Source organism: Lissotriton helveticus, chromosome 10, assembly GCF_964261635.1.
Source record: "Lissotriton helveticus chromosome 10, aLisHel1.1, whole genome shotgun sequence".
Lineage (NCBI taxonomy): Eukaryota > Metazoa > Chordata > Amphibia > Caudata > Salamandridae > Lissotriton > Lissotriton helveticus.
In genome coordinates this window covers 130,238,768-130,252,583 of record NC_136071.1, presented here as the reverse complement: position 1 = coordinate 130,252,583, position 13,816 = coordinate 130,238,768, and the positions used below count along the sequence as shown (strand labels likewise).

At 42.0% G+C, this 13,816-nt stretch overlaps 1 protein-coding gene across 1 annotated transcript; it reads right to left on the bottom strand.

Moving 5' to 3' along the window:
* Positions 1-3,343: 3,343 nt before the first annotated feature.
* Positions 3,344-4,947, bottom strand: LOC144785089 (uncharacterized). Its single transcript, XM_078664192.1, has one exon. The coding sequence runs from the start codon at positions 4,936-4,938 to the stop codon at positions 3,874-3,876; it is 1,065 nt and encodes a 354-aa protein (XP_078520318.1). The 5' UTR covers positions 4,939-4,947; the 3' UTR covers positions 3,344-3,873.
* Positions 4,948-13,816: the final 8,869 nt, after the last annotated feature.

Sequence of the window (13,816 nt, the reverse complement as noted above, 5' to 3'; positions counted from 1 at the left end):
AGGAAGGAATCTAAAAGGGGTTCAGCTAACTGTGAATGGCAGCTCCAGTATTAAATTGAACCCGGATGGTGATATCCCGCTGAATTCTGAATTCCCCTTAAGGGTTCATTGTTGAGAGGGGCTTTGTGCTTGGATGTCCTTTGGCCCACTGTGTTACAGTTTGAACCCGTTGGAGTGGTATAGCAGGTGAGGTGGTGTGCCCCTCAATAAATATAAGTTGATTTCTCATTAACCTAGGTGCTTGAATTCCTGTAAGGAATTGCAGTGACTATTGTGCAGAACGCATTGGTGGATTATTACAAGGATGTGTGTGTGTTAAATGGAGAGATGCAAGATGTGTGTGTTAAATGTAGAGATGCTTACGGACCCAGAAAGCCTCTGATAAGAGTTTTGCACTGAATGAAATGTAAATGTTTGTGTGTGGTTCAAACATTGTTCCTCAAAGGCCACTGAGAGAAGGCTATTGTGCCCTGACAGAGGACTTAATAACTTGCTGGATCAAATGAATGGAAAGTGCCTTGTTTTGGTGGTTTGGCATAGATTTTCATATAGAAAGAAATGCCAAGGAATGTAAGTATTGGGAGTCAGTGGACAAGCTCCAAAATACATTAGCATCCGTTGCAAGCATTTGTGGAATTGAAAGCCTAGTACAATGCTGGCATTTAAGCACTATACCTTCTGCTTCCAGGCATTCTTCAAGAAGCCGTGCCATAAAGGTTCCTGTGAGTGGACCAAGCAGTTAATGAACGATGCATAGTATGAAAGTGGGTAGTAGCTGCAAGAGCAGACTAGGGCTTACATGTTTAGGAACAGATCCTGAGACTATCTGACAGTGGATACATTTAAATTGAATAATGAGGTCAACTTTGTAATGGTAAGGTCCACAGTGGTTGGTTGGAATTCTATGTTCCTCTTACTATGGTGCATACTGGTGATTGGGTAGTATTGGCTCATTTAAAGACCTATTCGGTCCCTGCGTGGCTCTTAACCTAGCGTGGTTATTGATCAAATTAAAGTGTCAGATGCCGCTTCTAGCGTAAGCAGCCAATCTGTTAAATCCTGGTGAGACTGTAAGGCGGATTAAAAGAACACTAGTGTCTAATGTTCATGTTATAGAGAAAAGGAAGTGCCATGGTTGGGACCTCTATGACTTTCAAAATAACCCTCATTCCTGGTCTGCTTGTTTTAAATGGCTACGCTCTTTCTGTATGTAAAGTTAAGAAATCTACTGAATACGTTTTTACAGAATGGTCTTTTCTTTGCACACGCTTCTGAATGAGATCAAGAACTATTCTCTATTCTTTCAACGAGCAAGGAAACAAAATCATTTCCGATCTTTTTAATAAAAAATATAACTGGCCCCATTAGCCTTACTTATCAGGGAAACCCTTTGTACACCGATGACATTCGGTGTTCACTTACTGGACCAAACAGACATCCTTTCAAATACATATAATTTCTGAGCACCATATTTTAAACGCATTAACAATGTAGCAATTATATTACTGTTTTCAAATACTTACATAATATATTTACGATTTAAAATGTAAAGAAATGTCATCACAGATTTCAATATCATAAAACAAATGTGTGCAATGTTCTTTATAGATATTTAAAAAATCAAACTTTTGAAACTATGCTTTCAAATTATAAATGCATGTCATATTCACTATACTTTTTATGCCATAGAATGCAATGGAATATTCAGTCTAAAATTATTTGAAAGCACATTTTTGCAACAAGGCGCCAATGAAAAGATATTTACAAAAGATCTATAAAACGTTTGACGTCTATATCTGGTACAGAGTGAAGCCATTTTTTCCTTCTTTCGTTACCTAGTAGCTAGAGGTTTGTGGAGCTACAATATATTCAGTGAACTCCAGCAAAGCCAGGGAGTTGTGAATCAAGTCAGTGTACTCATGATCTCAGCGAGGTAACCAATAAATATTTTGGCAACCATTTCAGAGTGCTAGGGCAAATTGACAAATTGATTTTAATGTCATTTTTAAAACAGGAGAGAGTGGAGTTATTTTAAAAATGCTTTACAACCAGTTTTCCGAGTCGCATTTGGAATGGAATGGTACTATTACTACTTACTACTACTGACTTCTCTCATCTTACTTCTCTTACTCCTACTTATAATCACTCTTATGTATTCCTATTTACTCCTAACTCTATCACTACATGTACTCTTATACACTACTACACTTACTCATACTTCCTCCCTCCTAACTTACACTCTTACTCTCATGTTTACTGCCTTCTTCCTAAGCCTACTCACTGTATTTATCTCTACTTTTACTCTATCTCCATTTGGACCAGTCCAGATCTGCTCCAAATCTGGAAAGAGCTGAAGTTGCACTTCTTTAAAGAACTCAACAACATGGTGCAGTACTAGACTCCTTCTGCTCCCAGAACCTAGCTACTTCCAGAAGATTATTGACTGCATCTAAGCCTTTGTCACTGTGCAGTGCGCTGTGCAGTGTTTGGCTACATTGCCTCACTGGGGACTAGTGTCATTTCAGAACTATTTGTACTTTCAGTCTGAGTAACATGATGGAGAGTCATTTTCTAAGAGAAATGGCCCTTACGACAATCCATCTTTAGTTGGAGTTCTGGAAATCTAGAATTGATAATTGCTTTTTTTCTCTTCTCCCTTTAAAATCTGTTAATTTCCAATAGAAGGGAGATTTTGACAAGTGCAGCATTCTTAGACAAACAAGAGCATATTAATCATGTCAAATCTAGTGCAGGATGTCTGTACTCTACCACACCCTCACTCTACTTTTATTTCATTGTGAGACCCATCTCAATTAAGTATCTCCTACAGCAGGGATCCCTTGAGTTAGACAATGGTGTCTTTCTTCCAGCCCATTGGTTCTCTGTAATAATACTTATGGGGGAAAACCAGTCAAACCTTTAGGATGTTCACAGTTAGTATTCATGAGCTTGATTTACATGTAATGGACCTAAATGAGAAAATGTGCATGGCTGCTGGTTATACTGAACTTCCTGAAAATGTCACACATTTATTTTAAAGAAAATTGTGAGGACACCGTTCATGCAAACATCCTTACCTATAAAATATACAGTAAAATACTGATAGAAAAAAAGTCAACAATTGGCACTTAGTTTTTCAAATAACAGTATAAATGTGCATAGCTTTTCTGTATATGCTTATTTACAAAGTATATTCTTAACCACATCGATGCTATGCATTTTCCCGCTGTGTGCTGGAAACAACAAAAACACATGTTCCATGACGAGCTGGGCTCGTCATCAGCGTAGCAGGAGGCTACCTCATGACGAGCCCAGCTCGTCATGAGCGTGGAAGGGGTTAAGAAGTAAAGTTAACTTCTAATAACATTATGTTACTGTGAGTAAAATCTGCATATGGTCAGAAGATGGGAACACTGATTTTAAAGATTTTTGAAATATAAAAAACTTCATAAAGCTTAAGAAACAAGATCACCCCCCAAAAAAGAGTGTTTGTTCTTTAACCGATGTGTTGGACAATTGTGTGTAAATGTGCTGTGGTAAAACGATATCAATTATTTAAATATGAAGTATGTTTTTCATAAATTATTCCCAACTGTTTTATTTTCACTTATGCCCTTTTCATCGAAATTCATTTCTACTATTGATTTCTAGTTCACCTAATCCCTATGGTAAATGTCAGCAACTCTAATGCTTGGGATTTCAAAATGTAATGTGCAGGTTTGGTTGATTTTGTGAATTGGGATCTTAGACAAACCATTAACATAACCTTTTGAAGCAGCCAAATGTAAGTAGAATGTTTAACTAAAATTGGTAAAAAAAGAAAGCTTTTCTTGTTGCACTTGATTGTTCCATATTACAATCAAGTGTTCCATATTACGGCGCAGTCAAAGCAAAATGTTCAGCTTCTTCTGGTTCTGCAGGGGCATTTGTGATGTTGACGGTTTCATCCGGTTTACACCATTGCGTGAGACAAGCCCACATTTGATGTACCAATTCCTTGCAAGGACTATGAAGAAACAATATGATTAACAGACTTAAACAACTTTGACTAAACATTACAATTTCTGCAATGTTCATTACTAATTCATCTCTTATAGAACCACTTTGTCTCTGTAACTTGAACATTGTCCTCCTTAGTAAAATCGTGTTATAAAGCAGGCGACAAATAAACATAATTATAGAAATTGGCACCAACATTCTTCCGGTGTGGCTTATTTCCTTCCAGGAGAAGTCTTTGCTTCTGGACAGCTTTATGCATATCAGCACCAGAAGAATTGTATTGAATAAAGAAGGAATTCCAAATCCTAAACAAAATTTGCTAATGTCATATCTGGGTGCTGCATTTAGAGGATCTAGCTGGCAGTACGTTAGTTCATGGAGGTGTGATACAGTACCTAGAAGGGCTACGACTGTCAAGGAACTGCAAAACGCAAACAGAAGAATGAGTAAAACACATAACAGGGGCCTTTGAGTTAATTTTATGAGAAGTGGATTGCTAGACATACCCTTATTAAGCAAGAAAATAAAAATAAACATAACTTGAAGGTACTGAGTGTTGAAGTAGCTGACATTAAAAAAGAATGCTAGAACTCCACAGCTTAAATTTGAAATTTCCATATAACTCGGCCTAGCTATAACAGTAATTGAAAAAAGCAAGATAGTTACTTCAGTGATTGCCAGGCTCAACAGGCATAAATCAAGTTTTGAAAATGACTTTTGTAGACTTTTGATTAGGGAGGTCACGATGCATATTCCAGCTAACAATCCTATGGGAACAAATATAGCCACGTAGAAGTGCATAACTCTCGAAATGATATTTTGGGATGCTATGATATCCTCAATGTTTGTCTGGGGGTCCATGTTCTGACTTGGGTAGGTTATCCATGTTTTATTCTGTGAAATCTTCTCTGTTGATGATTCTTCCAGTGACAGGTTCATGTTGCAATCTAAAACATGCAAAAGAACAGGTTTGTTATTTTCACAGTTTCACATTTAACTAGACTGACACATTTGTTGACGCTGTTATCTTAAAGCCCCTACAATGTTACTTATTTCTGAAAATTCCATTGTTTTATTAGATCTCCTTTCTTTTTGAGGAAACATTTGTATCCCATCTTGCTTCTATGAACGTTACTTCCTATAGTGATGACCTCTGCAGACATTTTAATGTCTGGTCCCTCTTCTAGTCTACCTTTTCTCTTCACTTTCTTAAAAAACTCTTTGGCATCTAGCTGTTTCACTTCAGTCTTCAAGTCCCATTAGCTTCTACTGCTTCAAAAAATGCTTACATCTGACAAATGTCTGCACAATAATGGGGCTATCATATTACAGAAAATTCCTAGAAAGGTACAAAGCTTTACATCTTACTTCCATGCAGGCTTATTCCATTCTTTCTGCCATGTCATCAGGCAGAGTGTGAGACTAAGCGAGAACAAGACCCAAGGGTATCAGAGTGCTGTACCGACAAACCCCCTAACCTGTTAGTAACACAGATAAGAAATCTTTAAAATATATTCAAAGGTATAACTAACTATGCACCGCCCCATACCACCTAGGGTGAGAAGAGGACAACTCGCCTAGCTATAGTGGTATGTATATAGTGCAAGGGCATCCTCTATTAGAACCTTCTAGAGTCTTCGGTATCCAAGCCATCAGGCCTGATCGATTTCTCACTCTTAACCCTACTCATATGCATCGTGAATATATATATATATACATGGTCCAGTGGAAGGCAAGCTGTTGCCAAAACGCGTAGGCCGTCCGATTTAATGCACGTTATTTTGCACATGGTGTGTGAATAAAGAAACTTTTTGTACAATCCTACCTGCTTGCCGTGCCGTGACTTCTGCTGGGAGGGTCGGAGCAAGGAGAATCCAAGAAATATATATATATATATATATATATATATATATATATATATATACACACACATATACATGTACATTAGTGCTCTTTTTTGCCTAGTTTGTGCATAGAAAGTTTTGGGGGTGATCATCAAAAGCAGGGGCTGAGAAAAAAGTGTTGAACAGAAAAACCCTCTCGACCAATCAGATTGCTTTAGGTTTGATTAGGTGCGACAATGGGACTCTCGCCAGACTTTTGTGAACCCAACAGCAGAGATGTACAAATATTTTGGAACCTTAATTTCTCACAAACTACTGAATGGATTTACAGCAAATCATGAAAAGCAGACTTACAGGGCCAAGATCTAGTTTCCTGCCAAACTTGATGTAATTTCGTTCAGCCATTTTACCTGTAGCAAGTTTCAAAAATGCCTCTGGAAATTGCATGGGAAAGTGCGTTTTGGGAATCCCCCTTTTTCCTGGTCCCAACTTGATAGATCACCCCAAAACTTTCCAGGAAGAAGCTTAGGAAAAAGGAGCACTGTTTTGGAGAATTTTTTGAAGATTCCTCAAACTGCCCCGAAGTTATTAGCAAACCAAAAGAGTTATTTCCTATGGAAAGGTAGTCCTAACTATAACTACTCAGTAGAAATTGCCACTGGGTTATATATAGTCACTGAAAAATACACAGGTTAAAGGGACATTATAGTTATGTGAAAATGTCACTTAAAACATACCATTTTAAATAAGCAAAACCACTGAAATTCACCAGTTATAGTTATCTCAAATAATTATTGCTCGAGCCCTAAACTAACTATAATTCGTGCCCTCGTCCTGCACAGTGTTGGCATCAGTTATGCCATTTCAGATGTTGTAGTGATGTTATCAATGATTCATAAAACATATCATGAGTGATGTGATATGTAAAGTAAGTAGCAATGCATGGGGAGGGCGAGAGTTCTGATTAGAGTGCCCCGGCAGCTATCACCTGTCCTGGCCCTTCTTCATCTCCATTTTTTGGAAGGTGAAGGTGGCCTGGGAGAGATTATAGCTTTCTTGTTGTATTGTTTGCAAGTTCGAACAGAACATTCAGCAAGTTGCCACCTGTCCTGGACCTTCTTTTGCTCAAAACGGTGTGAATCAAAGAGAACCTTTGCCATATACCCGGTCAGCCCCATAAGCCCCAGCCCACCTCAGAAAGCAGAAACCTGACCACTGGCTCACCCAGCACAGCCCAGTGACAGCCAGTTCATCCCATAGAGGTACAGCTTATCCCTGTAATGATCATTCTTGTCCAGTGACTAACATCTCTGTGCAATAACTCCCAGGCTTAGGCCAATCACTGCTGCCTTGACCCCCTCATACCTGGTTTAGTAATTCCCTGTTTGTTTCCAGTCTGGCCAGTTCACATCTCACACTCCTATTCCAGCCCAGGGGCTTAGACCAAGTGGGTGGCTCCCAGTCTAGCCTGGTGAGCCACCGTCCACCTCTTTGACTCACAGAGTAGTTCAGAGACCCCCAGCTCTGTCCACAGACTCCCGTTCTGGGAAAGTGACACCCCCTGACCCAACCCAGGATCCAGATTGGGGAGTGCTGTGAAGGAGATGAACAGATACTCTTTTCAAGACTGCAGTTTAGTCTTTCAGTTATAAATACTGTAACAGTCCTGGCTTTGTGAGGAGTATTGAACACATTTAGAAAGTATGCTGTTCTTTTAAAAGCATTCATAATATTCAGCTACACTTGCATTTGGAATGGAATGTTACTGTTACTACTTACTACTACTGACTTCTCTCATCTTACTTCTCTTACTCCTACTTATACTCACTCTTGCGTATTCCTATTTACTCCTAACTCTATTACTACATGTACTCTTATACACTACTACACTTACTCATATTTCCTCCCTCCTACTAACTTATACTCTTACTCTCATGTTTACTGCCTTCTTCCTAAGCCTACTCACTGTATTTATCCCTACTTTTACTCTCTATCTCCATTGGGACCATTCCAGATCTGCTCCAAATCTGGAAAGAGCTGAAGTTGCACCTCTTTAAAGAACTCTACAACATGGTGCAGTACTAGATCCCTTCTGCTCCCAGAACCTAGCTACTTCTAAAACGTTATTGACTACATCAATGCCTTTGCCACTGTGCAGTGCTTGTCTACCTTTTAGCTAGTTTTAATCCATACAAATATCACATACATACTCCAAGTGTTACTCCCACACTTACCCCCATTGCCTTTATACTTACTCATTTATATTCTTGCATTTACTTTTTTTTATATATATTACACATTTTATTTATTTTTGTCGAAAAATAATACAATAAAAATATGAACAGATAACCACCTTGGCCAGCATGTGTCAGACCGATCAAGCCTTTAGTAAAGAGTGCAGGATAAACACTAGCAAGTACCACAACAATCAAACCTCCTCCATGACAGATCTCAGGATCACATTCCAATCAGCTTCAGTCTGTTCTCTTTCCCTCAAGGGCATCTGGCCTTGCCTTGCCCATGTAAGACCAAACTTCATCATCTAGTGTATGTTGTCCACACTTTGGAGAGCATTGCCCCGGTATTGTCCCCATGCAGATCATATCTTATAATTAGGTTTCCTCCCCCTATTACATCCAAACTAAATGTACTAGCATATACACTGGGATAGGTGGACACGTGGCGAGCCCTAAACCTGTCTGAAGCTGGGTTCTCATACGTGTTGTCAGTTCATCCCACTCTCTCACACACTAGATTATCTATTCCTTCCACATAGCTAAATGTACAGGGTGGCATATACATCCATCCTGCTCCGAGGACTTTCTGATCATTCACTGATCCAACTTAAACTGACCCTGCAGACTAGCAGGGCCCTCTACAGGTGGCGTATGTCCCCCTGGCTACGAAGCAACGTCGCCTGGATCAGGTGCAAGACCTGGAAAACAGACAGGACGAGCTCCAATCCCTTGTGGTGGGAGGCTCAGACCCCGCTGCCCGCCGGAATCTTCTGCATGTGCAACAGCTGCTCCATCAGACTCATACCGACTGAGCCAAAGACGGCTCACTGGCCACTCAGCATAGGATCTACCAATGGGGCGATAATTCTAACCAGATGCTGCATAGGCTCTGTCAAGCTAGAGCGGCCCGATGCAAGTACCGCTTCTGAGGTCCCCTGAGTGAGTCGCCTGCGCCTCCCCTGAGGCAGTTGTACAGACCTTTGCAGATTTTTATGCGGCACTATACAAAGAGCGAGAGGTCATTACAGAACCCCTTATCGATGCCTTTTTCATAGATACCCCTCCCCATCGCCTCTTGGATGAGGAACCCATTTCTTTAGATGAGTTATGGTCGGCGCTATCCAACACCCACCCAGGACATGCGCCGGGCCCGAACCTGCTCCCGTGAGACTTCCTGCGGCCCAATACGGAGACTCTGGGACCTCATTTGCTCAAGGTGATACACGACGCCTCGGAGCAGCATATTCTCCCTCTGGACTGGAGACAGGCAGAGGGCTTGGTCTTTATTAAACCGGGCCTCCCACCGGACGATCCGGGCTCAAACCGCCCCATCTCATTACTAAATTTTGAGCTCAAACTACTGGGGAAAGTTCTGGCGGACTGCCTCCGCACGTGCATCCAGGATCTGGCGCATCCAGACCAGTCTGGCTTCATGCCACAGCGGTCCACCACACACAATATCAGGTGAACTCACAACGCTGTGCCGGAGGCCCATCGTCTGGGGCGCCCTGCAGCAGTCCTGCTGGCCGACATCGACAAGGCATTCAATTCATTGAGCTGGACGTACCTCTTTAAGCTCTTGGAGGCAGTTAATCTAGGTCCTCGCTTTAGGGCATACTTGAAATTACTATATACAGACCTCACTGCATCGGTCCGTATGGCTGGCCAATGTTCGGCCCCTTTCCCTATCCTCAGGGCCACTAGGCAGGGATGACCACTCTCCCCGCTTCTGTTTGCGTTAGCCATTGAGCCATTGGCCGCATGGGTCCACCTGGACTCTGTCTTACATGGTCTGGATTGGTCTCCAGAGTGCTCGGATAGATTTGTGCTTTATGCCGATGACGCCTTGTTTTTTATATCGGATCCCTGGGTATCCGGGCTCTGGGTGCTACAGATTTTGTGGATTTTCGGGGAGACCTCCGGACTATATGCTAACCCATCCAAGTCCATTTTGTTCATTATCTGCGGGGATCAGCGGTCTCAAGCTTGGGCCGCTCAATTGATTGTGGCAGAGGCAAGATTCCGCTACTTCGGTACACGGTGCCCAACCGAAACCTGGTCACACAATGTCGCTCCGTTGCTTCCCGCAGTTCGGGATGAGACTGCGGTGTGGTTGCAACTCCCCCTCTCATTGTATGGCAGATCAGCCATTTTCAAAATGGTATCTTTGCCACGCCTGCTCTATTGGCTGCAAAATTACCCCTTTCCAATCCCCCGTCGTGGTTTTGTCAAACCAATGTATTATTGAATAGGTGTCTCTGGGGGGGGGGGGGTGCGGTTAAGGTGGCGCTTGTAACGTGTGTTCAATCTACAAACTGTGGTGGGATAGCAGCGGCCGAAGTTCGGGCATACTATTGGGCATCGCACCTCCTAGTGATAAACGAATGGTGGTATGGCTCACAGGCAGACCCAGCTTATGCAGCGGAATGACTCTTCATGGCTGAAACTCCGCTGCTTCACTTCTTGTATAGTTCCTCGTCTCTGGTGGAGCTTCCCCTGTCAATCAGATCTGGAGGCGAGTGGTCCGCCAAATGGGATGGTGGGGCAAGCTAACCTGTGCAACACCTCTTTGGCAGGGCTCCCACCTCCGGCCGGTCTCGACATTGGTGGGGTTCCATAGGTGGGACGACATAGGGATCACCACGTTGGGTGACATAATGCAGGGGTCCACACTCAAGTCCTTTCAGAGGCTGCAGGAGGATTTCGACCTCCATTAAAAACAGGTCCACAGATACCTGCAGCTCCGACATGCTGTGTCCCCTTTAATACAGGACCTCACAACTCTTCCAGAGTTCCACCCGCTAGAAGGCCGATTACTTATGGGGGATCTTGGTGCCCACAAAATTAGACAAATTTATCAAACACTCAAGACACACTCCACGACCACTATACACCGGACTCAGGCGGTGTGGGAGGCGGACGTGCCCATTCTGACAGACAATGACTGGGCTGAGGCATTGGCTAGCCCCCGATACTCCGCTGTCTCCACCTGATACTGACTGATGCAATTTAAGTATCTTCATAGAATATACTATGCACGCCTCCACCTCTGTAGGATGGGAGCTATTTGGTCCCCCACGTGCCTCCGTTGCGATTCGGAGGAGGGGTCATTTTTCCATACTGTGTGGAGCTGTGTGGCACTGCAACACTTCTGGCCGGGCATTCGGTCCTGTTTGGGGAGGGTGTTGGCATGGCACATTCCTGCAGACCCTAGGTTGATTCTCCTACACAGCACCGAGGACATAGGGGGGGAATAGATATAAACAACATCTATTGTTCTTAGGTCTCCCACTAGCTAAGCGCGACATTGCAGAGCACTGGAAGGCAACATCCCCACCCAGTATACGTACCTGGAAAAAATCAATGGATAGGTGGCTGTCGGCTGAAGTTGCTGTATTACAGGCACAAGGTTGTCCGCAAAAGCACAAGAAGATTTGGGCAGGCTGGGCCACAAACCGAGGTATCGACCTGTCCCTCTTGGGGCCTCCGGTATCCCGAGACCCAATCGACAGGCTGGTCGTGAGCAACTCACCGGTTTAAGGTAATGGTGTTGCACAAGGGTAGAAGAGCAAGTTTGCATTATGTTCGTATCATGAGGTATATAAGGTGTATGGTGTGTGGTTGGGGGGAGGGGGCTTGGGTCTGATGTTCTGCAGACCTTCATGGGGGATGTTATATGGTGCCTTGCAATTTTACAATATGTCTATCACGTTTGATGCTTGCCGGGCTTCGCCCATTTGGCACTTTGGAACATCAACCAAATTTGTTGTTAAAAGAAAAATTAGGCTTTCCTGTTTTCAGTTTCCATATTTGGAAAGTTCTGGTGGGGTTTTCTTCAAGTGATTTCAATACCTTAAAAAACTGGTTATCAGTGGTTACACATTTTCGCGCCATTAAAAACAACAGAAACAGTGTTTTTCTGGTGTTTTTTTTTACTTTTTGCTTTTATTATTGCTTGCTTTCTGCACTGATAGTACATGGTATATAGTTAGCGTGCATACAGTGTATATGAGGTCCAAATAAATTTTTACAAATCAAACTTATTATAGTAGACCATACAATACATCTTCAGTGAGTCTTTGGTCATGCACCTCATCTCTTTCCTTCCCATGTAAACTTTTATCTGTGAAAAGGCCCTCTTCAACATTGGCACTTGAGACAGGCAATGCCAAAATAGCCAGTACACAGCTTGCTAACTCTGGCCACTGACATAGCTTTCCATGCCAATACTGGTGCACCTGAAGACTGTGATTCTCTGCGACAGGTTCCGCAACATATGCGTTGAACTGGGGGCATATAACCTCAGAGTTATTGAGGCGGTCAAAAAACTCTATAACTTATGCAGAGTACCACAGTGAGGCTTCATTGACTTCAAATGCCATAGTTGGTGAAGGGCGGCTATTTCTCATACATTGTAAAACAACATTTCCTGAAATGCTCCTCAACATTTCTTTGCTTACCAAATGGCAAGCACTCTAACATGTAACATGTTGCTGTGCCAAAGTCACTAAACATGTTGCCCAGCCTACTCTCAAGGAGATGTTTTACATATACACCAATTATGCTGAAAACTTGGAAGACCAGGGTGTTTTCGGACTCTATTTGTTTCATTATGTCCACTACATCAGTCATGCTTTCCTGTAAAAATCTAAAAATGCAGTAGAGTGTACTTTTTTCAAAATTAATATATGACCAAAGATCCTCACATTTCTTGCCTTTGGCATCATCACTCAGCAAAAGTTCTGTAAACGGTTGCCACATGGAAAATATAGCATTCATGGCCTCTAGGGCTGAGAACCACCAGCTAAGTGACGCAGTTGGGATGGCTCTTTCTTTGATGCTACACAATGCACAAAATGAGAAATATTCGCATTTTAGTTTCCGTGCATAACAAAACAGTGCATCAGAATGGACTAAAAAGTCAATAGCATTCTTCATTAACTCTGAAGATTGTAAGATGCCTTCAGCATACCATCTAACAAGTGGCAAGGATATCTTACAGGGAAGCACTTCAGCTCAGGTATCGATTTTGACAGGTCATCAGACAACTTTTTCATATACGTAGCTGAATCACTGTAAATACAAACAATATTGCTCCAATCTTTGTTGAACTTAGTAAGAACCTTTTTTAGCAGAGCAGCATTCCAAGTGACACTGAGTTCCATGTTTTCCAAAAGTCTGGTGTCCTGTTTTCACCAGTATCCCAGAGGCCTTGTGACTGCACTCTTTTCACATATACCTGTCATTGTACTTTGCATTGAATGTTTAAAGCCTGGGGTGTTTTGCAATTCATCTACCATCAATACTGACTCACTAGAAAAGGCTGGTGATGTATGAAGGTTTTTGACCCATTCTCTATGGGTAAATGTGATAGTACATATTGGGAAAGATTCTTATGAAACCTAAATCTTTTCTATCAGAGAAAGACTCAAAATTAGCCATAAATTCAAATATGATTTTGATATTTCCTGTTTCTCTAAAGTTTATAAAAGAAATAAACAACACCTAAAACATGCTTCTAACCCCTGTATCTTTAGACCAAAGACCACAAAACTGAAAAAAGGAAGAAACAATATTTTAGTGACATCGTTAAACAACAAAACTCAAACAGAATAATGTTAGCCCAGTCTTTCTTACTGCTTATATAACAAAGGTACATTGCATTGGCCCCCTTCAGGAAGAAATAACAAGCATTTACAATGCAACGGTTTCGCCTTTGGATCTCTCTCACCAGGG